This window comes from Rhinoderma darwinii, chromosome 11 (genome assembly GCF_050947455.1).
Source record: "Rhinoderma darwinii isolate aRhiDar2 chromosome 11, aRhiDar2.hap1, whole genome shotgun sequence".
Classification (NCBI taxonomy): domain Eukaryota; kingdom Metazoa; phylum Chordata; class Amphibia; order Anura; family Rhinodermatidae; genus Rhinoderma; species Rhinoderma darwinii.
In genome coordinates this window covers 52,371,092-52,398,831 of record NC_134697.1, presented here as the reverse complement: position 1 = coordinate 52,398,831, position 27,740 = coordinate 52,371,092, and the positions used below count along the sequence as shown (strand labels likewise).

The 27,740-nt window shown below is 43.4% G+C and overlaps 1 protein-coding gene and 1 long non-coding RNA gene across 24 annotated transcripts in view; one reads left to right on the top strand and one right to left on the bottom strand.

Moving 5' to 3' along the window:
- SORBS1 (sorbin and SH3 domain containing 1) overlaps positions 1-26,711 on the top strand; it is a 290,288-nt gene extending 263,577 nt beyond the window's left edge. For 16 of the 23 annotated variants that reach the window (XM_075841467.1, XM_075841478.1, XM_075841471.1 and 13 more), the window contains 5 exons: positions 10,297-10,395; positions 14,763-14,822; positions 15,261-15,451; positions 22,612-22,724; positions 24,716-26,711. In XM_075841467.1, coding sequence (XP_075697582.1) covers positions 10,297-10,395; positions 14,763-14,822; positions 15,261-15,451; positions 22,612-22,724; positions 24,716-24,783 — 531 coding nt within the window. In that variant the 3' untranslated portion in view covers positions 24,784-26,711. Of the gene's footprint in view, positions 1-292; positions 404-10,296; positions 10,396-14,762; positions 14,823-15,260; positions 15,452-22,611; positions 22,725-24,715 lie in introns of all 23 variants that reach the window. The other 7 variants (XM_075841490.1, XM_075841480.1, XM_075841485.1 and 4 more) reach the window with 7 other exon arrangements.
- LOC142663142 (uncharacterized) lies at positions 12,713-16,608 on the bottom strand. The gene is made up of 3 exons (XR_012851048.1): positions 16,422-16,608; positions 15,128-15,268; positions 12,713-12,925 (listed from the first exon to the last, which is right to left on the bottom strand). It is a non-coding gene; the product is annotated as an uncharacterized LOC142663142 (long non-coding RNA).
- Positions 26,712-27,740: the final 1,029 nt, after the last annotated feature.

Below are 27,740 nucleotides of genomic sequence, written 5' to 3'. Positions count from 1 at the left end.
CTAGGGAAATTATTATAACAAGCATAGGTAAAAGAATAATTTGCAAGTAAATTTTTATCTGAAAAGTCACTTTGTGAATGAGGCATAACACTGCAATAGTAAAAGGGCACCTCTCGTCCTAGCTCAATGGAAACACTGAAGCTACCGATCTTCCCAAAGATACGGATTATTATGTTTTGATCCATGAAACGGTCGTCTCCATTGTGTAGAAACATTGGGTGCACCTTATTGTGCTTGTTGTTTGACAACATGAAATGAAAATCTATCTGACAAGCTTTCTCTCCTTTTAAAGACCACAGACACAATCCCACTCTCTTCATCTGTCTATTCTTCTGCACTGTCTACCTGTCCTGTCACAAATCAACCACCTCCTAGACTTAGAGGCAGGGTCAGTGTGTCACAGGTAATAAGCTGCTGAACTTGTGTAGCTTGCTGCTTGAATATGAAAAAACACTTGCTCTCAAGCTGCATGCGCTGCCTTTCACCTCCCATTCTGATCGGGCACGTAGAGTCCTGCAAGAGCACCATGATTCATGTAAGCAGAGAATCGCTTGCAAGTCTACAAACTAATATCTCAATGCCTTTTATAAATTGTATATGAATAATATTGGACATTATGTTCTTGACAAAACTTTGCCTAACAGGATGTTAGATAAGGCACTCCCAAGAGCACATACAGGATAGTCCAAAGGGTCAGCAAGTAAATCATTGTGATTTTGCGTTGTACGCCAAAAATCATAGGTAGAAGCTAAATATCTGGTGTTCCTCAGCTCTAATAAAATAGGTTGAACGTACGTGGTTATTGGGCATTTGGGGCAGAAGTTTGATCAACAGTTTTATGTATTGCTGCCTTACCAGTAGTATTGCTCAGTTAAATGCTACATTTTTATTTCTGTTGTAAACCTCATGCCTCCAGCTTTATGACCCATCGTTAGGCATCTACATTAAAGGGGTTTCCCCAGTTTTATCTAAGCAAAGATTAAAGGGGTATTTGGAGTGTGAAGTGTTTTTACGCGCTCGACCATCGCTCGGGGAAAACTGGATCCCCACTGATCTACCACTTATTACCTATGCAGTGGATGCGTGAAAACTGGAAAAACTCTTCACAACCGGAATACCCCTTTAAGCACTGTATAAAGGATGTTTAAATTCCTCACCATTTTCAAGATACATGTTTACTGTCAGTGAATGACAACACTCTTGTTTACATTTAGAGGCAGAATACCTAGTCCTGCTCTCAGTTGAGAAGTGTCTACAATTTTAACCAGTCCAGGCAATCCTCTGTGAGCTTACATCAGCAGCAGCATCCCAAATCTCTATGGTAATTTGCTACGACGTGCCAGTCAGGAATCCAGGCTGTTTATCTCGCAGAAGATTGCCTACACTGGAATACAATTGTATCCACTCAGCTGAGACAGGGTGAGATCTGCAGACAGGAATGTTATCATTCACTGACCGCAAATAAATATACACTTTTAATTCTTCATCATTTTAAATATAACTTTTAATTTATACAGTGATTTAAGTTTGAAACCCCCTTTTAAAATGTCAAAATAAGTTAGTTAAGGTTAGTCCACTTTAGTGTAATTTTGGACAGTCTACATTCCCTGTTCTCCACCTCAAATAAAAAAAATTCTAAGTGAAAGAGAAGCTCCAATAGGTTCTTAAGAGGTTTGTGGTAGGCAATTGTGAATACTTTGTACATGGATCGTAATAATCATAATGACTAGGGTATAATTATGCTACAAGTAAGAGGAGTTGGCCTTTACTCTGATGATTTTTCTTTAAAGGGGTTTCTGTCATTGAGAAAGAAGATGACATTGGTAGGGTTTGTGTAGTAGGACCATCACCATTTCCCAGAATAAAAGGGGGTGCTTGAAAGTCTACCCAAACTCTTTTTTTTTAGTACTGGATGGATCTTTCTGTAACCCAGAATCTATAGCGCACTACAGCGTGGATGTCATGGAATTGAAATCATAGGTACTTATGAAGTACCACCGCATCCAAGCGGATAATGAATTGAGAGGTGGCTGCTCATGTATGTGGCTCTTTCCATTTATTTCTATGGGAGTTACAGAGATAGCCAAGCAAGAGTGCCACCTCACCAAGTGGGATGGAGATTAAGGACCCCTGTTCTCCAAATTGGTGCGGGTCTCAAAGGTGAGATCTGTACCTGTCAGACATTTATGGCATATCCTGTGGACATGCCATAAATGTCTGAAATGGGAATATCCTGCTCCAAATCATGCTAAATTAAGGTTCCTGAAGAATTTTAGACATCTTGGATTATTTACATTTCTATGAGAATGTTCTAACCATCTTTTATGCGCTCATTGATGATAAAGGTACTAGTGATTTATTGAATACTCCCATTATTTTCCATGTACAGTCAGTGAGATGTACTTGTTGACACAAGTTAAAGGTACACACATGCAATAAACCATAGCAACCAAATAAAACATTGGCTTTCACTGCTATACATGTCCTAGACAACCTGTATCATTCGCTTTACACTCTATACTGAATCCGTCGGTCCCGCGGACCTGACTGGTCCAGTGTCGGTGGGTCTCTGACACGCAGGATACACCTGTAAACGATCACATCTAAGTTCATAAATTATATGTGATCAATTACAGGTGGATCTTGCGTGTTAGAGACACGCAGGACCCGTCAACACTGAACTCGTCAGGTCCACGGGACTGACGGATTCGGTGTAAAACGAGAGAATACAGAACAGCTGTATCTCCAAAAGTAAAACAATTTTTTTTTTAATAAAGACTAATTACAAAGTTACACTAATCTATTTATTTAAAAAAAAAGTATGCTCTTAAAGGTGTTCATAGCCTTTAAGTGGAAAAGTTTTAGTGGACAACTAGTGTATTATCCGTTTAAATCGCTTCTCCTGCAACTGTGTATCTCTTATCTGCTGAGATACCCGGTTGCAGGAGACTAGTATAAAATTGACTAAATGCGTTGGAGTTTATTGATTTGCCTATCCGCTCCGTTACACAAAAGGGACATTTTGGTCATATCCTAGGGTTGTAAAATGTTATATTGATGCACTCAAAATACAGATCACCATCAGGAATGTATACGTTATATGTGGAGTAAACGGTAAGAAAACCCTTGACCTGCCTAGGTAGAGTCGTGTGTTAACCTTAAACCATACTATCCCCCACCCCCATTTAGTAACGACACATGACACCGAGGTTGGATGTGAAATGGCCACAGCAGCCGTTTATTAATTTCACAGTTTTATAAAAACAATTTAAATCCGAAACATTCGGATAACTAGTTAGGAATCCACCAGAGAATTCCTCCTAATAATTCACATGACCCAACATGGGTCAGAATCATAAATAACCATTAAACGTTAACATTAACCCGAGCAGAGGAAGTCCTTGAAGCCCCTTCAGATGTTCCTTTCAAGAACACACCGAATTAGCCATCTGCAAACCACTAATTACCTCCAGCCGTAAACCAGCTCGGAAGCACCGTTCACCTCTGCAGATGGCTCCACCCACTAGAAGTCCACTTCAAGGGGATAACACCCGTTGAAGCCCTCAAGTGATATACCGACCACTAGAAGTCCACTTCAAAGGGATAACACCCGATGAAGCCTTCAAGTGACATACCTTCTACCAGAAGACCACTTCAAAGGGATAACACCCGATGAAGTCTTCAACCATGTACCTTTTTTGGGGGACGCATACCCCCGATGCGACCCCCCCACCATTTTGTACTGACTGGCCTCAAGGACTCCCCCCGCCAGCTGCCATGACAACAGAACCTACTCCGGAAAAAAGAAAAACATGTTAAATAAACACACAAAATAAAACACAACGCTCATATACGGACGTACAGAAGACCTAAGGAGTAACAAAACAAGGGTGGGAGGGTGGGAGCTTTGCTTCTTGTGTACTACTCCTCCCGCTGCTTCCGGCTCAATGCCGAGAAACAGCGGGAAGCGCAGTAACGGCCCCCCCGTCCCCCCTAGCTCCTCCCCGTCCCTCCTTCAGCTTCTTCACCTTTCCCTCACCTCTTAACATTAACCCTTTCCCTACCAGGACGGTCATGTCGGCTTCCCTCAAGCCTGCAGCTGCGTCCAGCCTCTTCTTGACCTGCCTAGGTAGAGTCGTGTGTTAACCTTAAACCATACTATCCCCCACCCCCATTTAGTAACGACACATGACACCGAGGTTGGATGTGAAATGGCCACAGCAGCCGTTTATTAATTTCACAGTTTTATAAAAACAATTTAAATCCGAAACATTCGGATAACTAGTTAGGAATCCACCAGAGAATTCCTCCTAATAATTCACATGACCCAACATGGGTCAGAATCATAAATAACCATTAAACGTTAACATTAACCCGAGCAGAGGAAGTCCTTGAAGCCCCTTCAGATGTTCCTTTCAAGAACACACCGAATTAGCCATCTGCAAACCACTAATTACCTCCAGCCGTAAACCAGCTCGGAAGCACCGTTCACCTCTGCAGATGGCTCCACCCACTAGAAGTCCACTTCAAGGGGATAACACCCGTTGAAGCCCTCAAGTGATATACCGACCACTAGAAGTCCACTTCAAAGGGATAACACCCGATGAAGCCTTCAAGTGACATACCTTCTACCAGAAGACCACTTCAAAGGGATAACACCCGATGAAGTCTTCAACCATGTACCTTTTTTGGGGGACGCATACCCCCGATGCGACCCCCCCACCATTTTGTACTGACTGGCCTCAAGGACTCCCCCCGCCACCGCGAAACAGGCCTTGACCACCTTAAGCCTGTGAGTTCCTCCACACCACCACCGCCCTTTCTATGCCTTCTGCTATAGCCAAGCTCCAAATATCAATGCCAACCTCGGTCAGATGAACCCCGTCACTCCTCCAGAAATTCCCCAATCCTGACTCCAAATCCCTATGCCTCACGCAAATGCCCCCGTTCTTTGCCACAAAACGGGACACCGCCCGGTTAACTTTTATCCGAGCCTTATTGACTCTCTCCACCGATCTAGCTAACCGCCAATGCTTCCTTGGGACTATGTCCGACCACACTACCACCAACTTGGGATAAGATACCCACAAACACAACAAATCATGTTTGATATCCCGCACCAACTCACGAAAAGGGCGGACTCCTAAGTCATTCCCACCCACGTGCAACACTAAAACCTCCGGAACCCTATCAAGCCGCACATATGTCTGGAATTCCGCCAACACCCTGTTCCACGACATACCTCTAAACCCCAGCCAATGCACAACCGCATCCTGTCGCGGAATGCGCAACTGGCGACCATCCGGGCGGACGTCCGCCCTCAAAGCCCCCCAGTGCACGTACGAATGACCCATCAACCACACCAGACAAGGAGGCGAATCTGAAACGGAAAACACAGTTAGGCACCACCATATACATTTGCAAGCATAAACAACAAAATTACAACATATGGGGGCGGACATAGGACTTAAACCTTTTAGACTCCCAACGACCAATACGCCTCACCCCCTCATCATCCAACCCCCAGCGCCCTGCTTCCGTTGCTGCGCCAATCCGGAAGGAATGAGATGAGTATGAGCCTGCCGCAACCCCAACCGCCGTCAAACATTTTTTAAAAACAGCTCCAAACTGAAACCTGGACAAGAACGACCCGTCCACATGACATAACAAAGGCAAATCTGGAGACCCCCTGTTTTTTGTAAAACCACGCATGCACTCTACTGGGCACATGACCGACCCCGGGAGAGCGAACAAAACTATCAGTTTTCCCTTCCCTAATTGGTCAGTTTTTGATCTACGCAACCATACCTCCAACCGATCTGCAAAAAGGCTCACCTCCCCAGATCTCAGCCCCCCTGCCTGTTTAGTACTTGGCGACACCAACTCACCTATTCTAAATGCTCCGAAGAACGCCAACGAGAAAGCCAACCGAAACAAATCCATTTCATCTGAAGAACGACATACCGATGCCAATGAACCACCCAACAAGCCCAGCAAAGCAAACGACACCGGCCTTCTACTATCCGCCTCCACCCTACCTCTGCGCAACCCCTTCAAAGCCTGCAATACCAGAAATTCCTTCGATACATCCCGCAAGCCCCGCAACTTAAGCCCAAACGCCACCGCGGATATAAACCGGTTCACCTTCGCTACTGAAAACCCCGCCTCCCAGGCATCCCCTAACCAATACAAAAGTGCCACCAACCTGTCTCTATCCGTATTGACATCACCCAACTCTCTTACCCACTCCTCCCACTGCCTCCAACAAGCAGCATAAGCCCTCCACGTCGTGCCCGCCAAAGACCTTTGTAACAGCTGCTCTACGGGACCGATACCAGATCCCATAGATGATCCGGACACGCCAAACCAATACGTTCCGCTCCCGGAGCCAATTGCCGAAACCGGTCCCACTGCGAGCGAGAAAGAGCATCAGCAACACAATTCCGTACACCCGGGACATGCACCGCCACCACCCACGCGTTCAGCGACAAACACACCAACACTAAATGTCGCAACAATTGAACTACCGGAGGAGAGGACGCCGTGATGTTATTAATGGCAAGCACCACACCCATGTTGTCGCAGTAAAAACGGACCTTCTTATCCCTGAGCCTGTCCCCCCAAATGGTAGCCGCCACCACGATGGGAAACAGCTCGAGCAGGGCCAGATTCCGCGTCAATCCACTGGACACCCAGCTAGCCGGCCATTGACCTGCGCACCACGGACCTCCCCCGTAAGCTCCAAAGCCACCCGCCCCAGCCGCATCCGTGAAAATATTCAGATCACTCGTATCCTGCGCTGGGGCCATCCATAGCGAGCGACCATTGTACTGGCCCAAGAAGTCATCCCAAACCTGAAGATCAGCTCGGTGCTCCTCCTTGAGCCTCACAAAATGATGCGGCGCCCGCACTCCCGCCGTTGCCGCCGCCAACCTTCTACCAAACACCCTCCCCATCGGCATAATCCGGCAGGCGAAATTCAACTTCCCCAGCAGCGACTGAAGCTCCCTCAACGACATTTTCTTCCTTCTACAAGCCCGTCGCACCTCCAGCCTCAAAGCACCCAGCTTATCCGCCGGGAGCCGACACTCCATTGCCACCGAGTCAATTTCGATTCCCAAGAAACAAATCGTCGCTACCGGGCCCTCCGTTTTTTCCGGCGCCAAAGGGATCCCAAAATCCCTCGCCACCTTCTGCAGGGCATGAAGCAAGTTACCGCAAACCGGCGAACCCCCCGGGCCAACGCACAAAAAATCATCTAAGTAATGGATCAACGAATCGACCCCGGATACTCCCCTCGTTACCCACTCCACGAAGCTACTAAACGCCTCGAAGTATGCACAAGAAAGAGAACACCCCATCGGAAGGCACCGATCCACGTAAAAGGCCCCATTCCAAAAACAGCCCAACAGCCGTTGGCTTTCTGGATGCACCGGCAACAACCTGAACGCCGCCTCGATGTCGGTTTTTGCTAGCAGCGCCCCCGGACCCGCAGCCCGCACTAACCCCACCGCCTTATCGAATGAGGTATAAACTACGGAACACAACTCGTGATCAATCCCGTCGTTTACCGACGAACCTTTGGGATACGATAAATGTTGAATCAAACGAAACTTTCCGGGCTCGCGTTTAGGGACAATACCCAAAGGGGACACAACTAAATCTTTCACCGGCGACTCCACAAATGGCCCCGACATGCGCCCCAACGAAACTTCTTTTAACAACTTTTCCGACACAACTTCCGCATGCACGTAAGCCGATTTTAAATTTCTCCGCGTAACCGGAACCTCATAAGGAGGCGGAGGAATAACAAAACCAACACTAAACCCTTCATAAAGCAACTTAGCCGCCGCCCTATCCGGATACTCATTTAGATAAGGGGCCATCCTTTCCACCCTCACCGGCGACACCCCCTTGACCAGCCCCGTGCTGGTTCCCGGACCTCTTTTTACGCAGACATTTTGCCGCCCCGTGTGATGCACCATTACACTCGGAGCACACGTGCTTGAACTTGCACGTGGCCCCGAACTTACACTGGCCTTCATTGAATTGCCAGCAAAACCCCGCCTTTCCCCCGCCGCTTGGTCCACTCTGACTAGTCTGGCCTCCCTGGCCACCGCTCCCGGGAAAGGGCTGCCTAACCGGAACCGTAACCCGTAACCAGAGAGCAATATCCTTCTGGTCCCACCGAATCGCCGGCCGAACCGCCTTCCGCTGACGGAATTGCTCATCATATCGCAGCCACGCCTGACCCCCATACGCCCTATGAGCCTCCCCAATAGCATCAAAATAACAAAATAACGCCGAACAATTTTCCGGCGCCTTTTCCCCTATCACACTAGCCAATATGGCGAACGCCTGCGACCAATTAACGAACGTCTGCGGGATAAGCCTATACCGCCGCCGTTCCTCCTCGTCCTTTTTACTCTCATCCCGCTTGCTCTTATCCAAATTGAATTTAGCCAGCGGCAAGAGAGAAAAAATTTCAACATATTCATCTTTCCAGATCCGATCACGCACCTCCTGCTTTAAATGCGCCCCCAACGGACCCTCAAAACAAACATACACCTCCCCCCGAGCACGATCGTCCATGCGCACTCGATCGCCGTCCTTCTGTGCCTCAGTCTGCACCGACACCGCGACCGCCTCTCTAACCGCCACCACAGGACGCGCCTGCAACGATCCCACTTCCCTGGGGCCTTCCCAAACTACCGCAGGGGACACTTCCGTTACTACCGGCGCCGCGGCCCTATCCAGGCGCCCCACCAGCTCCCGTAAGCAACCCACTAAATCTGCCAAACCCGCTCCGTCGCGTCCGCCCGCGCCACTACCGGCCCCCGATGCTATGCTAGCAGCCCCCCCGCCGACACCCGACATAAAAATCGCTGGATAAGACAATAAAGGAGTTATACACTCACCGGGCTGCACAGGCGCTGTGTTCCCGTCAGCCGGACCATCCTGACCTCGACGATAGACGTCCAGTTCACCTTCCTCCAGTTCTTCTCTCGCCGACGACTGTCCCTCCCAACGACCTCTTCGGAAAGGGGATGAGGACGCGCTGACCGATGGGCCGGCAACCTGCCGCCCGACCGCCGGGACCCAGACTTCCGACCGGACCTGTTGCCTCGACGTCGCTGCAGATCTAGTCGTCCGTCTAGACGATCCTGACGAAGCCTGCCCCCTGGCCGGAACATCACCATGCGGGGCGGCCGTACCTTGCTCTTGACATCTTCCATCTGATGGGGGAGGGGTGACAGGGAGCCCGGCCTGCGACTCCCTGCTTACCGCCGGACCCCGTCGCGGCCTGGGATTCCTCCCAGCTGCCTGGCCTGCAGCGTCCGGTATCGGGCTCCCTCTGCGACGCCGTGTCCGCGGGACTACCTCCGGACTCAGGCGCTCTGGAGGTCGGGACCGCCGAGAGGGACGGGTCGACACAGCCTGCATCGCCGTCACCCCTGCTACCGCTCTCTGCCTGCCCAGCGCAGGAGCGGTTGTTGCCGACTCCCCCCCCGCCGCCATAGCCATGCTCGTAGGGGGGCCGGGGGAGGGGAGCCTGTCCCTTACAACAGACCCCGAACGCCGTGCCCGACGTGGCGAAACGGCGTCCGGGATCCGCGTTAATGCAGCCACGGTCTCCTCCAGCCATCCGGGACCGTGGTGCACAGCAGCGGCACGCAGCCGCTCTAAAATCAGGGCCTCTGCCATACTAAAAAGCCGGGCAACGGGGAGCTTTGCTTCTTGTGTACTACTCCTCCCGCTGCTTCCGGCTCAATGCCGAGAAACAGCGGGAAGCGCAGTAACGGCCCCCCCGTCCCCCCTAGCTCCTCCCCGTCCCTCCTTCAGCTTCTTCACCTTTCCCTCACCTCTTAACATTAACCCTTTCCCTACCAGGACGGTCATGTCGGCTTCCCTCAAGCCTGCAGCTGCGTCCAGCCTCTTCTAAAGTAAGTGATCTGCTCACTGTCCGTTTCAAGTGGACCTCATGGACCTTTTGAGGGCTAAGCTCGAGTAGTATTATTGGGCATTTGCCATAAATAATGTAGTTGGTTGTATTATGTCATACCGTACTGTTTAAGCGCTGAATAGTCCTTGCTTAGCAATGACCTATATGTTTTATATATTATATATAATGTTCTTGCATGCATACATACAGTGGTTTCTGTGTGAGAGTGTGTACCACAACAGAGCATGGCTTCTGGCAATTGCTGTTCTACATTTACATGATCTGTTTGTTGTGTATTCACTTCTCATCCCATTTTCATTGCATCTTTTATTCTTTTACATAATCTCCATTAGCCTTGCAGATCTGACAGTGCACAAACCGCACCGATTCCTAAAAGTCCCGTAAAGCTTACAGACTCCCCGGTTAATGCCCTGAACTCAAATTCTATTGTGGTAAGCCCAAGAAAATTACATTTATATCACCATCTTTAAATCAATTATGAAGACAATACTATTTCCTACTTCTTATTTAAAATGGACATATTAAAATTTATGGGTAAAATTTAAGCACAATATTTTTACATCTAAATTTTATTTTTCAAATTCTCATTTACATGAAATTGCTTTGTATAGTGTAAAATATTTATGCTGTTCAATAAGCTAGTATTAATATTTGCAAGACTATATTACATAATAAATATTTAAAATCATGTTATATGTAGGGCACATAACCTAAATTAAACACTACATTACGTGTTCTTTAGTTATCCTTATATAAAATCGATACATCTGGTCTTTAATAAAATATCGGCCAATGTTCTCCAACAGAATCTGCCCATTGATTTATCTCTAATAATATATTAAAGTGAACCTATCTCATTAAACATGATGTCTAAAATGTGGGCAGCTTGTTAAAGAGCAGGAGGTGCTGAGTGATGTAGTGTTTTGTTGGGAAAGACTCCGTATAACTTCATTTATTGATTGAAATGCCTGCTTACTGTGAGATTATAAATCCAGTGGGAGGAGTGATTTAATGATTGACAGCCTTCCCTATACAAATGTACATACAGATATAACTCCATCACTGAGTAGGTCCGCCTACTGGACTCCTAAGCTCACAGTGAGAAGGGATTTAAGTCAATACATTAGAAGTTATACTAACTATTTTCCTACAAAACTATATATCAATCTGCTCAACTCCTGCTGCTCTATAACACGCTGCCTGCAGAAAGTACATCATGCACAACCTGACCAGTTCCCTTTTACATATTGTTTGTTATCTGTCTACTATGAAGCGGAGTATACATAATGACATTGCATCATCATAAAACATGTACATTTTGTTCATATTTTTAGCTCATAAGTCTAGCTTCTGGTTTTATGGTGTCATTCTGTATAGTATTATGACAATAAAAGGAATAGTTTATATACGCAGTCATCATAGGCCTTGTTCACATCTGCGTTCGGCATTACGTTGTCCTGCCCCACCAGAGGAGCAGAACAACGAAAATGCCGGAAGTGCAAGTTCCGTTGAATAACGGAGACAACTGGTGCCCGATGGAACCTATTGACTTTAATGGTTACCGTTGGGGTGTCCGTGGTTTTACCAGAAACAATAGCGCTATTTCTGGTATTTTCGGTGGAATCTGAGGAAGACCCCTAACGGAGCAACCAACGCAGATGTGTATTAGGCCATACATGTTCTTCCACGGTCACTCTGCAGATTAGCAAAATTTACCTTCTGGATTAAGTCATCAATTTAAGCTGTGTTGCCACATTTCATCAATAGATGGTGTGGCAACTGTACAAAGAGTAACATTTCAGCAAGCTTTTCTTCCACCGAGTGTCACAATCTGTATTATGCATTTTATATATGCATTGTCCTAAATCAAGATTGTATACAAAAGCAACAGGCCTTTTGGACTTTGTACACGCATACCAGGCTTAAAGAGGCTCTGTCACCAGATTTTGCAACCCCTATCTGCTATTGCAGCAGATAGGCGCTGCAATGTAGATTACAGTAACGTTTTTATTTTTAAAAAACGAGCATTTTTGGCCAAGATATGACCATTTTTGTAGTTATGCAAATGAGGCTTGCAAAAGTCCAAGTGGGTGTGTTTAAAAGTAAAAGTCCAAGTGGGCGTGTATTATGTGCGTACATCGGGGCGTTTTTAATACTTTCACTAGCTGGGCGCTCTGAAGAGAAGTATCATCCACTTCTCTTCAGAACGCCCAGCTTCTGACAGTGCAGATCTGTGACGTCACTCACAGGTCCTGCATCGTGACGGCCACATCGGCACCAGAGGCTACAGTTGATTCTGCAGCAGCATCAGCGTTTGCAGGTAAGATCGACGTCACAGATCTGCACTGTCAGAAGCTGGGCGTTCTGAAGAGAAGTGGATGATACTTCTCTTCAGAGCGCCCAGCTAGTGAAAGTATTAAAAACGCCCCGATGTACGCACATAATACACGCCCACTTGGACTTTTACTTTTAAACACACCCACTTGGACTTTTGCAAGCCTCATTTGCATAACTACAAAAATGGTCATATCTTGGCCAAAAATGCTCGTTTTTTAAAAATAAAAACGTTACTGTAATCTACATTGCAGCGCCGATCTGCTGCAATAGCAGATAGGGGTTGCAAAATCTGGTGACAGAGCCTCTTTAACCTATGGTGTCCATTTTTAAAGAAATTGCATATGGTTAGTTTTGCTTATCTGCAAAATGTTTATCAAACTTAAAGAAACATTTACATTTTATTGCATTTACGTCCATAGTATATTTATTGTTTTCTCAATTCACCATTTTTATTTTCTTGATCCAGTCCTTGAACTAATATAGTTGACAATCATAGATGAGTGATCAAAAGTATGCAGCATGTATTTGGTTATAGCATAATAATAATAATGTTATTACTTGTAATGGATCTCTGCAACAGAAAGCGTGTATCCCATTACAGCTAAAGCGTCTATAATCCTGGTCCTGTTGGTGATAGAAATTGAATGAAAATACACCTGTTGTTTTCACCTTTTCAATATTTCTGGATAGTTTTTGTTTTTTCTTTATAATGTGCCCTGATATAGATCTATAACTCTAGGTTCCCAATGAAAGGATTATACCTGTGCCTAACAGGTTTAATCGGTGAAAAGCCAACCCCATGTCTGTTTTTTTTCTGTCATTAATACCCATAGAAAGTTATTTTCTGACCCATCTTGTGAGACGGTTATTAATTGCGGGTCCAAATCAGAAAAAAGTGTTAATAATAGGGCTTTTTTTTTAATCAATTAACAAAATACAAAGTTAATGAACAGAAAAGCAAATCAATATTTGGTGTGACTACCCTTTGCCTTCAAAACATCATCAATTCTTCTAGGTACACTTGCACAAATGTCATGGATTTTGTAGGATTATAGTCGGGTCTATGATTAACCAATTATACCAAACAGGTGGTAATGATCATTTTCATATGTAGGTTGAAACAGTCATTAATTGTAACAGAAACAGCTGTGTAGTTTGGTTAAAAATGGGCGAGGAACAGCCAAACTCTGCTACAAAGGTGAGGTTGTGGAAGACCGTTTCATGTCACAGCTCCACCATGGCAAGACTGAGCACGCCAAACAAGACACACAGTAGTTATACTGTATCAGAAGGTCTCTCCCAGGCAAAGATTTCTATGCAGACTGGGGTTTCAAGATGTGCTGTTAAAGCTCTTTTGAAGAAGCACAAAGAAAAGGGCAACGTTGAGGACTGTAGACACAGTGGATGGCCAAGGAAAAGTGCAGGAGATCAAAGACACATCATGCTTACTTCCCTTTGAAATCTGAAGATGTCCAGCAGTGCCATCAGCCAGAAGTGGCCTTCATGGAAGAATTACGGCCAAAAAGCCACACCTTCGACGTGGAAACAAGGCTAATCGGCTCAACTATACACGAAAATAAAGGAACTGGGCTGCTGAAAAATGGCAGCAGGTGCTCTGAACAAAATATTTGTCTGTAACAGATGGCAGTTTGTTTGCTGGAGAGCGGTACCATAATGATTGTCTGCAGGCAACAGTGAAGCATTGTGGAGGGCCCTTGCAAGTTTTGGGCTGCATTTCAGCAAATTGAGTTGGGGATTTGGTTAGGATTATTGGTATCCTCAATGCTGAAAAATACAGGCAGATACTTATCCATCATGCAATACCATCAGGGAGGCATCTGATTGGCTCCAAATTTATTCTGCAGCAGGACAAAAAACCCAAACATACAACCAATCTTATTAAGAACTATCTTCAGCGTAAAGCAGAACAAGGAGCCCTGGAAGTGATGATATGGCCCACACAGAACCCTGATCTCGACATCATCGAGGCTGTCTGGGATTACATGAAGAGACAGAAGGATTTGAGGAAGCCTACATCCACAGAAGATCTGTGGTTAGTTCTCCAAGATGTTTGGAACAACCTCCCTGCCGAGTATTTTCGAAAACTGTGTGCAAGTGTACATAGCAGAATTTATGCTGTTTTGAAGGCAAAGGGTGGTCACACCAAATATTGATTTGATTTAGATATCTGTTCATTCACTTTGTATTTTTTTTAAATTGATAAACAAAAAACTATTGACGCTTCTATTTTTGAAAGCATTCTTACTTTGCAGATTTTTCCACGACTGCCTAAAACTTTTGCACAGTGCTGTATGTCCTTTTTAAGAATTCAGCAGCCACTGAATTGGAAATTTACCAATTGGAAATGTCTTAGATTCAAAGTATTGTGTGCCTTTGTGTCTCCCTATAACAAAATAACCCATGCTAAATGTGTCCCTTATAATTTGCTTGATGACCACAGCAACCTCATCATACACTGACCACAGGACCAGACCTCACAGAGTCTGAAAAGAGCTATGTGGTAAGAGATCCTTGTTGCGCTGGATATAGACCGGCCAGTGGTGCATTGATTTGACTCCTTTCTGTGTTAACATGTGTGTTTCTGTTTCTCAGTATAAATAATATACTCTATCTTGCTACGCCTGCACCTTGAATCCTAACCGCAATAATGCATGACAAAGCCAAGCTCACCAACATTTCTTTGCTAGATTAAGATCATTTTCTAACGGCAACATGCTAATTGCATCAGGCTCTCCTTTTGTGTCTTTTGTATATCTGTACTAAATTCTCCCTTCTTCTGTATCTTGCCTGTTTCTCCATGCTTACCCTTGGGATACTTCTTCACTCCACTTCACGGACTTAACGGGATCTACACTTCTGTTATATACTGGACTTGTCTGATGCACTCTGGAATGTCTCCATCTTTTCCTGTCTCTTTTCTCCTGTTGACTGTCGGCAGGAAGCTGTCTGCAATGAGATAATAAGCATTGCAGAGAAATCAGTCCGTTACTGCAGTACTGTCTCTCACCCCTTTGACTATCGACACAGAGTGTCTTCCTATGACAATAAACAATGTTTAATCATTTCTCAGCAACCTCAGGCACAGCAGAGAAGGGACAGTATAGAGCGAAGTCAGACGCCGCAAGATGCGTAAGTGATCATCTCATTGTCTTTCTGAAAATACAGATGTACTAAAACGGCAACTTTTGTCATAAATTTCTCAGTTATGGAAATGTGTAAAGACCGGCACCGCTATGATGAATACTACTACATCAATTGCAACACATCTAAGGACAATATGCAAAACAAGGCAGAAAAGATAATGTGTAAAAAAACGCGATTGTGCACTTAGGCTACATTCAGACGAGCGTCGGCAACCTCGGACGTGAAAAACTGACGTTTTTCTAGTCCGAGGTGCACCCGTGGGGGAAGCGTTGTTACCATAGACTAGAGTCTATGGAGGGATGCATGACACACAGTAAAATAGGATATGTCCTATTTTTTCACGGACCCTTCACGCTCGTGTGAACGAACCCATTGAAATACATGAGTCCTTGTCTACGCTTGTCTGAATGAGCCCTAAAGCTATATTACAACATATACAAAGGCTATCAAAGTATTAAGTAAATGGACATAAACAAAAAATACCTAACGGGTACATACATGAACATAGGGGTGAAACCCTGATCAGTATCCTACCTAGTGGACCAAACCTCCAAATGATATAAGTAAACAATCGTATACTAATGACAAGGTATAAAACACAAGGGGGAAATGTATCAACCTTTCTTGGACAGTTTTCTGGCATAGAAAACTCGCAAAAAGCCCAAAAGTTGCAATACGCGTAGAAAATCTGGACTTTTGGGACTTATACGCCACCCTTTTTTGTAAGGGGCGGCGTCACCATGGACTGACAAATTTATTAAAATTTACGCCAGAAAACTGACTTAAATTATACCAAAAATCGACATTAAAAATGGAGCTGGCGTAGATTTCACTCTGTGGGGGGTAGCGAGGTAGCGGCCTGTGCTGGGCCCTGTACCTTGACACCCCCCCCCCCCCAGATCACACTTAACTTCTCTCCCCATTGGACAATAAAAAAATAAAACCGTATACTCACCTCTTCTCCCCTCTGGATCCCCTGAGGCTGTCCCTACCGGTCGCAGCTCTTACAATGTATTGGCGACGGGCAGCGCCAGGACGTTGTATATGACACTGGACTGATGACGTTGATTTCTGCGCTGCTCAGTGTCAGGACTTCGTATGAGGCACAGCATGGTGAGGGGACCTGGAGGGGAGAAGAGGAATGGTGAGTAGAGCATCTTTTTATTTTATTTATTTTTTGTGTACGATGTGGGGGTGGGCAAGGCCAGTGTAAAGATGTGACAGATCTCTGTCACATCTTACTCCAGAGAACCTATAGAGAGAGTAGTCAAAAAACGAATGCAAATATAACAAATAAATAGAAATTCATTTTATTAACAGATAGATACAAACAAGATTAAAAATTATGAGTCATACAATGTTAAAAAATGGCGTCAACCGATTACGGGACACAGATGATGTATACAGGGTATAAATAACAAAGTACTAGGAAATGGGATGACAGCATGGGATGTACTGGTTATACCTGATAAGCAACCAAAAGATTAGATATAGAGTGCCCTTTGCAGATGATGGTATATTAGTGAGGCTAATGTGCTCTGAAAAAGGTATGAATGCAAATGTTGCATTCATACCTTTTTCAGAGCACATTAGCCTCACTAATATACCATCATCTGCAAAGGGCACTCTATATCTAATCTTTTGGTTGCTTATCAGGTATAACCAGTACATCCCATGCTGTCATCCCATTTCCTAGTACTTTGTTATTTATACCCTGTATACATCATCTGTGTCCCGTAATCGGTTGACGCCATTTTTTAACATTGTATGACTCATAATTTTTAATCTTGTTTGTATCTATCTGTTAATAAAATGAATTTCTATTTATTTGTTATATTTGCATTCGTTTTTTGACTACTCTCTCTATAGGTTCTCTGTATATTCTTAGTCAAAAACACCAAGTCACACTTGGTTATATATTTTTGAGGCTATCCCTATTTACAAATTGCTTAAAAATTAAGACGTAATCCATTGTATTACTTGATATACTATATTAGATAGTTTTTTTAGATAGCTCATTAGCGCTTCATGTGTACAAATTGGTTGTATACACATCTTACTCCAGTGGAGCAGCTAAGACTGGCATATGAAACGCCAGACTAAGTAAATCTGCCCCATAATGTCTGCCAAAGACAAAGAAGTATAGTTGCGTATAATATCCAACAATGTTACAGCCATAAAAATATATAAAGGGCTAATAATATCACCAAAATCTGGAGGGAATTATTTAAGCTAATGGAGAAAGTTCATTCTGTCTATTTACTCAATAAAAGCCTTTGTACGTTTTGAAATACAGCTTGAGTGAACCAACTGCGTTTTTTTCGCACATCATCTTTTCTTCTTTGTTTGGCATATTTCTCTGTTAAGTTAATACAACAGGTTTACTACAGATAACACTTTGTCATATCACAGGAAGCAACTAAATAAGTCCGCTTTTCTACATCTAAAACCTTCAGCTCTGCTATATCTGTACATCTTCAGCCAAAAAATAATCAATGGGCAACGAGGCACTTTAAACAGTGCGCTCATAAGAAGTTATACTAGTGGGTGCTAAGATCCACCAACATGTAGCTCCCACTAGCAGAATTTGGGAGCTGTTTACTGTACCTGACATCCAGCTGAACAGGACATCTAGGAGAATTATTGTACACTATTGCCTTATGATTGACTAAAAGCAGCTGACAGATATGGCTTTCTATCGTAATGCACCTCCCAAATGCTGGATACCCGGCAATCCCAAATTCTGTTTCTGATGATCGCTCTAAACACTCGCTAAATGGACATCCGAGCTGCAGACCAGGAGGACATGTTGAGGCATGCTAAGCTAATAGAGAAGGTTCCTTTGGTTGGGGACTGTGTAAGCAAGAGGTGATCCTCTCTGGAGGACCATTGTTATCCATATAATTAGAATATGTGGCTTGCAATAATTCTTTTTCCTACAGTGCTTAATTTCCCTTGGGATAATAGCTAATCACGAGAGCTCAGAACAGTAGGAACTCCCCATGTAATAAGGGCAACTAGACAACCCCTTAAAGGACAGCAGAAAGATATCCTTTTAATATTATTTAACAAAATAAAAAAAAGCCCTTAATGCCTTTTTCTATCAATGTCTAATATCCTGTGGCAGAACAATTGTGCTTTTGCCTTATAGCGATGATATAGAACTAAACAATGGTAAGAGTAAGAATTATTTAGCTGTTGCTTTTACGTATTAATATCTGTTTACGTTTTATTACATTTATACATTTTATGTGCTGCTGCCAATTACTTAGGTTGTATTTTGCATTGTAAGGGTGTGTTCACATCTGCATTTGGTTTCCGTTGACGCATTTCGTCAGACCTTTCCATCGGAGGAAACCATCAATGGAAAGGCAAATTAAAACCATAGTTTCCGTTTGCATTACCATTGATTTCAGATCGACTGCGCTATTCCGTTTAAAAAAAACAAAAAACGGAGACCTTACGGAATGGAGACAAACGGAAACCATATCACCAGAAGCATTACCATTGAAATCAATGGTAATGCAAACAGAAGCTATGATTTTCGTTTGCCTTTCCATAGATGGGTTCCTCCGACGGAAAGGTCTGACAGAACCCATCAATGGAAACCGAACGCAGATGTGAACAGGCTCGAACTCTGGCTACACATCCTAAAATACTCTGGTAGCATTGAAATTCAGTTTCTTCATCATGTACATCGGATATGTAATATTTCCACAACAAAAAATAGATATGATGTCATCCTGCATGGATTGACCTTTGACCTCTTTGTGGGATAGGAAATACTGCTGGAAAGCAGTCGCTCGGTCATGCCTTTTCTTAGCCTCTAGCAATGCGTCATTCTTTCCATTACCTACATGAGCACCAGAGGAATGTGTCTCAGCGAGTTGTAGAGATTAAAGGAGAGGCAGCCTGGAAATGCTAGACATTCACACAGCTGCCTGAGGGAATTTGAGATTAGGAGCTTGTCAAATCATTATTCTTTACTGGACAGTATGTCACTACTGGGACATGGGAAGCCTCCGCTATTTGTGGTCACCCCTCATTGTGTTTCATGTGGCCCTCTTATCTACATCTTAAAATGCTCAGCTCTGCTTATTTATAGACACTTAGATATCAGTCACATAACACCCTGTCTATTGCCTGATAGGCACGCTGCATCAATTTTTAGATTTTCGGCTACTCGGACTTCAATGTCATTGATCCCAAAGCAGAATATGATTGTCAAAATGCTCAAAACGGGTCAACCGATCATCCAGTTTACCAGCAAACAGTAAACAGTCATTTGGAGCTCACCCTAGTAAAATTAAAGGGGTTGTATAGGGTTAGAAAAACATAACTGCTTTTTTCCAGAAACAGTGCCACACCTGTTCACAGGTTGTATGTGGTATTGCAGTTTCTGACCCATTTCCTCAATACAGATGAGGCTCTGTTTCGGAAAGAAAGCAGCCATGTATTTCTAATCCTGGACAACCCCTTTAAGGAGGGGATACAATGCATTCGGAAAGCCTTCAGACCCTTTACATTTTTTAACAATTTGTTATTTTGAGGGCTTGTGTTTTTCCCCGTCATTCTGCACTCGATACCCCATAATGACAAAGTGAAAACAGAATGTTCGTAATCTTTGCTAATTTATTGAAAAGAAAAAAAATGAAAAATATTGCATTGACATATGTATTCAAACCCTTTACTCAGTACTTATTTGAAGCACCTTTGGCAGTGATAACAGCCTCCAGTCTTCTTGGGTATGATGCCACAAGGTTTGCACACCTGGATTTGTCAATTTTCGGCCATTCTTCTCTGCAGATCCTCTCAAGCTCTGTCAGGTTGGATGGGAACCGTCGGTGGATAGACATTTTCAGGTCAAGTCAGGGCTCTGGCTGGGCCATTCACAGAGTTGTCACTAAGCCACTCCTGTGTTGTCTTGGCCTTGTGCTTAGGGTCGTTGTCTTGTTGGAAGGTGAGACGTCGGCCCGTCTGAGGTCCAGAGCAATCTGGATCAGGTTTTCATTAACAATATCTCTGTAATTTGCACCATTTCTCTTTCCCTCAGTCTTCCTATCCCAGCTGCTGAAAAACACCCCCACAGCATGATGCTGCTGCCACCACCATGCTTCACTGTAAGGCCTCATTTACACGAGCGTATTATACGCGCGTGCGACGCGCGTGCTTTTCACGCGTGTCGTACGCACCTATAATAGTCTATGGGGCTGTTTAGACGATGCGTGAATTTTGCGCTGCGTGAGTGCGTTGCGTAAAACTCACGACATGTTCTATATTCTTGCGTTTTTCACGCAACACGCACCCATTGACTTCAATGGGTGCGTGAAAACAACGCATGCCACACGGAGCTGTCAAAAGGATGAATGTAAACAGAAAAGCACCACGTGCTTTTCTGGTTACAAACATCCAAACAGAGTGTCAAATTAGAGATGAGCGCACCGAACTTCACCGGGTTCGGCCGAACTCGTTTTGACCGAACCCGGCAAAAAATGTTCGGGTACGCGACGTCAGGAGACAGTCACTGCCCACGGTGCTCAAAGACTTAAACTGTTTCAGCACCATGGACAGTGACTTTATATATACATATACGTGTAAAAAAAAACAGAAGTTCGGACTTACCGATAAGTCCCGGCTCCTTCCTCCAGTCCGACCTCCCGGGATGACAATTCAGGCCAAGTGACAGCTGCAGCCAATCACAGGCCAAGCACAGGCTGCAGCCAATCACAGGCTGCAGCGGTCTCATGGCCTGCCGCGTCATCCTGGGAGGTGGGGCCGGATGACAAGAGAGGGACGCGTCACCAAGGCAACGGCCGGGAGACCGGACTGGAGGAAGCAGGCAGTTCCTGGTAAGTTTGAACGTCTTTTTTTATTCACAGGTTGGTGTATATTGTGATCGGCATTCACTGTCGAGGGTGCTGAAAGAGTTACTGCCGATCAGTTAGCTCTTTCAGCACCTTGGACAGTGACGGGCGTCGACTACCTCATCTCTATGATGGCGGCTGCGTGAAAATCACGCAGCCGTGCATCATACACGGATGACACACGGAGCTGTCAAATGCCTTTTGCGCGCGCAAAACGCAGCGTTTTTTGCGCGCGCAAAACGCACACGCTCGTGTAAATCAGGCCTAAGGATGGTATTGGGCAGGTAATAAGCAGTGATGGTTGACCTTCTGGAAGTTTCTCCCATCTGCACACAGGATCTTTGGAGCTCAACCAGAGTGGCCATTGGGTTCATGGTCACCTCTGTTACCAAGGCCCTTCTCCCCCCGATTACTTAGTTTGGTGGGACGGCCAGCTCTAGGAAGAGTTCTGGTTTTTCCACACTTTTTCCAATTAAGAATTAAGGAGGCCCCTGTGCTCTTGGGAACTTTCAGTGCAGCGGGAATTTTTTTTGTACCCTTCTCCAGATCTGTGCCTTCACACAATCCTGTCTCTGAGCTCTATAGGCAGATCTTTCCTCCTTATGGCTTGGTATTTGCTCTGATATGCATTGTCAGCTGTGAGACCTTATATAGACAGGGGTGTGTCTTTCCAAATCCTGTCCAATCAAATGAATTTACCACAGGTGGACTCCAATCAAGGTGTAGAAACATTTCAAAGATGATCTAGAGAAATTGGAGGCCCCAGAGCAAAATTTCCAGTGTCTCAGCAAAGGGTCTGCATACTTTAGTCCATTCAAAATTTGAGTTGTTCATTTTTAATAAATTTGCAAAAATGTCTAAAATTCTGTTTTCACTTTGTCATTATGGGGTGTTAAGTGCAGAATGATGGGGAAAAACTTGATTTTTATTTTATTTTGGCACAAGGCCCCAACATAACAAAATGTGAAAAAGTGAAAGCATTTGAAGATTTTCCGAAGGCACTGTATGCCAGTATTAGTAGGGTTAATGCTCAAGGGGGATCTTAAAACACTGCCTATGGTCCATACATTACTTTCTAAGAAGCTTTGCTTTGTTTCTCAAATTGCCATTTGATGATCTAATGGACATATATTTTCATTGCTTTTGATGCTATTAATAGTGTGAATTCCTTTCTTTTTGCATACATGCAGACATTTTTTATGTATGAATCTTTTATGTTCTCTACCTTACTTTGTGGCTCTTTTCAGCTGTGGTAGATTTTGTCTTTGTTTCACATTCTAGGTTTACCTACCAGGCTTTGTACAGTTACATACCACAAAATGAGGATGAGCTGGAGCTCAGAGACGGAGACATTGTTGATATCATGGAGAAGTGTGATGATGGTTGGTTTGTAGGTAAGATTTTTCACCTTCAAATAACATTAAAAAATGTTTTCAATATAACCTGCTTTAGACCAATGATCCATAACTTTATTACAATGGGAAAACTCCTGAAAAATGTTTAATCAGTTTTCCATCTTTTTTGTAAAGTTGACCGCCCTTGCTGCTTGTTTCCTAGGGGACATCTGACAGTGTTTCGACAAGTTCCAGGGAACCCTGATTAGGAAACATTGGGCTGGACAGTAATTTTAATCACACAATGGGGAGAATATATTAAAAAGTTTACGCCAGTTTTCGGGCAAAAAAAGTTGCACATTTTGGCGCATGCCATAATACCGCAAAAATGTGCAACTTTTTTCATTTCTCAACACTTTTCTCTCTACTTTCCGATTCACCATAATTTACTCCAGAAACTGGCGTAAGTTATGGCGCAAATCTACAACTTCTCATAGTAGTTGTACAGCTAAAAATGGCTAAAAAATGTTGTGATCCAATGCGACCACCGTTTCCCAACAGTCAGTGGCTGCATTTTCAGAAAACTTTGCATCACCCAGCATTATCATGCTATAGTTACATTCAAAGGTAAAGCTTGAGAACATAACAAAGAAAACCTCTTATGCCAGGCATTGTACAGCAGATGTTGCATTGTTCTTCTGTCCTCATTGTCCCCTGCCTCTTTCGTTATACTACAGTATCTGATGTAGGCATTATTTATAATTTATTTTCACCCATCTGTTCAAGAACCGAAAAAAGAAACTTCTCTCAAGTTATATCATGAGTTGATTTCTCATTATCGATATTCATATTTTTAGTAGTTACTTTTCTTCTGTATATTCGTAAGAAGCTGTTCTTATCACTATTATTAAAATGCCCTGCGTGCTCTTATGACCCAGAATGATCGTAAAAGTTACAGAAGACCAGCAGCGGAAACACAACTTTCTATCACTCCATCCCCCATCTTATTCTCTATCAAGCTTCTTTTATGTATATTGTCTTGAATTTTAGATTTTACTCTACTTTATCTTCCTACGTGCTATGCTATCAATCCCGTGATATCTCAGCACAGCATCAGATGGGCAGCGAGAGCCAGTACCATCTGCCTGCTTGGGGGGGGGATATTGTAATTACTCTTCTTTTTAATATTGCCCTATATAAGCTAAGAGATTGTAAGTATAGATACAGGAATGTTGATTGGCGATATTCTTCAGTATAACTGTGACCGGAATCTGTCTAATTGCCAGCAGTATCTTTGATTGGCTTTTGTCGTCGTTGCCCCCCCCCCCCCCAAACCCCCGTGGAGAGCCTTTGTGGAACAGTCCATGTAATCTCATCATACAGGAAGTTCTGGTGCCTGTATAAGTGTCACATAGCTCCCTAGGGATTCAAGTAAAAAAGAAAGCATGTCGCTGAAGCCTTATTCAGACTATTGCTATGTAACGGTTCTAGTGTCATATTTACTGATATAAGCAACAATAAAATGAACATGTAAAAGACTGAGACATGGTGTTCCATTATGCTACACATGAGAAATGTTTTCATTTTGGGTCTTGTGTCCCTTTTAAAAGTTTTTTTTTCCCAATAACAGAAAGTAATGGCATATCACTATGATGTGCCGTCATTTTCCAATAGGTGGAGTCAGCTCCCAGCCACCCACTATAAAAGGAACTACGACGCAACAAATGGGGCTATGGTGTAGTGGCTCTGACTCTGTAAATGTTTCTGGAGGCTCTCTGATCTGGACACGGGTGCGATCATGGGGGCCAACATTTTTCTGGACTTCCTGTCAGTATCCCCATTGTAGAACATTATGGTCAGCCTCTCTGCTGCTTAAAATGACTGATCTAGGGGAGCAATAAATTGCATCCACTTGCTCAGCAAATGGAGATAATTAAAAACTTAAGATTGTGTCCCTTTAATTTTTTTTGTTATGTTAAAATAATGTATGCATTAGAATTGTGGTAGACCTCAGACATTATTGTATTAATTGTATTTTCATTCTGCTAAAGGTACATCAAGAAGAACAAAGCTGTTTGGCACCTTTCCTGGCAACTATGTCAAATCAGTGTTTTACTAAAAATACAGAGCACCGCTACAGAATTCTGAGGCTACTTGGTATTATGCTATATGAAGGCCGTTGCTGAATGTATTCGCTATGTGGTTCTACACAGAGAGGTTTACATGTGTCAGTACTGTGTGAAAAGTACGATCTAAATTTCTAACAAAAGGCAATGATTAATATATTGCCTTACGGTTCTTTTACTATAGTAGAGAATCTATCATTTGTTACTTACCTTATACTGAAAGTGTACCTGTCTCCCACACACCGCACAGACAGCCGTTTTATAAACTGAAATGATATTTTTCTTTTTCTTTGATATCCATAATTTCACTAACTCGATGCATTGATAAGATCCAACCTACAAAATGGCTTCATCATTTGCACAAGGCACCCAGTGTTTTATTTTCTTAAACAATGTGCAATTGCAATCGCTTGTATTAAAATATTTTATTTTGTTTAATATATTCTTTAAACTATCACACTTGTATACTTTGAGTTAATCGGTATCACAGATTAATCATGTACACATGCTGTAAACCATAATCGGGCAACCTGCGGATCACCGGCGAATAACACACAACTTCTATAGTGTAATGCTCTGCTCTTCCCTATACGACCTTTGCTCTTACATTGAAGGCTTGACAGATATGCATAGGACAGTCACACAACTTACCGCTCCAAAATCAGTAGCTCTGCACCAAGTACTTGTACAATTGGACTTTTATTATGAATGCAGAAACTATTGTAATACAATTGTCAGTATTCCCTCTTCTGCCACAGTTTACTTGAATCAGGAGGATTTGCCTTTATACGAAATTGAAAATCACATTCGAGATCTATTTGTAGCAAGGATATCGAGTGATGTTACTGGAGTCAGTGTTAATAATGTGTAGGAATAATGTATATTCGCAATAAGGAAAGAGAAATGCGGAATAACTGTAGAAGACAAAGAAATATCTGCCATTCCATCTATCAGGTCCTTGCACTTATTATTCCCACTTTTTGAATGTGAGGCAGACTTTCATAAAACTGAGCGGGTTACGTTAATTTCGAACTATTTCATGTTTAATCCTAGTAGATCGGTAATGCGAACTGCAAGAAATTGCCACGAGTTTAGTAACGTAGATAGAGCCAGGTTATTTCAAAAAATTCTCCAGTCAAAAATAATAAACTGTTCTAACATTTAAGCTGCCCATTAGCCAATGGTTGAATAGAAATATTTAGAAAATTGAGACCCGACACATCCGCTTAAAAGATGGTTGATCGTGTTGGATTTTCTCAGCCATTCATCTGGCTTTATACAAGCTATTGCCCCTTTACACAACTGTAATGAATGGTTCTATCTGGCATGCTTTCAGGGGGATCCAAAGAACCCAACAGAGAGAAACCCTGTGCTGTTCACTGCCCCCTACAGCTCTGCATTAGGCATAACACAATGTATTTGTTTTTCCCAGAGTGTCCCTTTAAGGTAGAAACATGAATGCAAACAACTTCAAAAGGACTACAACATTTAAGCTCTATTTCACGGATATCCAGTCTGATTTTGACAAGAGAATCTCTTTAAGAGCAGACTTTTTAGGTTACAGTGGTTTGTAAAGGCAAGTGGATGGTGTAAGAAAGAGAATATAGATTTTCTATTTTATAGTCTATTTTCTTTGCCTTACACGTTTTATTTGTATAGAATGACTGACAGGTTTTGAGTGCACAGATTAAATATTATGGGAACTAGATTTTAGGTTTGTGAGTACGTTACCTTGTAAGATTATTATCACATAATGTAGACCACCAGTCATTTTTTTGGATGAGCCTATCTTTATTTCAAGTGTCATCATAGTTTATTTTCTGTACACTAGTTTTCAAAATATAAAATTCTTTTTTATTTGCCTCCTAATTTTTGTAAAAATATTCTACTGTCTAAGGGTATGTGCACACACACTAATTACGTCCGTAAATGACGGACGTATTTCGGCCGCAAGTACCGGACCGAACACAGTGCAGGGAGCCGGGCTCCTAGCATCATACTTATGTACGATGCTAGGAGTCCCTGCCTCTCTGCAGGACAACTGTCCCGTACTGTAATCATGTTTTCAGTACGGGACAGTAGTTCCACGGAGAGGCAGGGACTCCTAGCATCGTACATAACTATGATGCTAGGAGCCCGGCTCCCTGCACTGTGTTCGGTCCGGTACTTGCGGCCGAAATACCTCCGTCAATTACGGACGTAATTAGTGTGTGTGCACATACCCTAACTGTGATCTGGGAATACTGACAAGTATCTTCTCCAGGCTTTCAAGATCATCGAAATACCTCAGTTGCTGAAAAGCAAGCCCATTTCTTCTGGAATTATTTAACATTCAGGAGCGGATGCTGCGCCTGCATTTGACCTGTTTATCTTGATCTGTTGAATGAAAATATTCTCACCACAATATAAACATCATTTTATCAAACAAGCCAGGAACACTGCGTTAAATATCCACAAAAATATTCTGCCGCAACTCTTTCTATAGTGGCAAATTACTCCTTTCATCTATGAGAGTTTTTTTTTATTGTAGGCAGTAAATCTAAGTCTAGAAGTTTAGTCAACAATGTTCGTAAAAATATAACTCAACTGGTGAAGCTACCTACGGTTGTCCCTTATTCATACTATAGGTGGTCAGTTTGCGGCCTGAGTATTTTTACGGGAATGTAGCCGGTTAGTAACACAATGGGGTATGAGGCTTTGAAGAGTGGTTTGTGATTTTTCCTAATAGACTGTTTCTATGGTCTGTAGATCACAGGTACACTTTCAGTTTAAGGCTGGATTCACATGAGCACATTACGTCCGTAATGGACGGAACGTATTTCGGCCGCAAGTCCCGGACCGAACACAGTGCAGAGAGCCGGGCTCCTAGCATCATAGTTATGTACGATGCTAGGAGTCCCTGCCTCACTGCAGGACAACTGTCCCGTACTGAAAACATTATTACAGTACG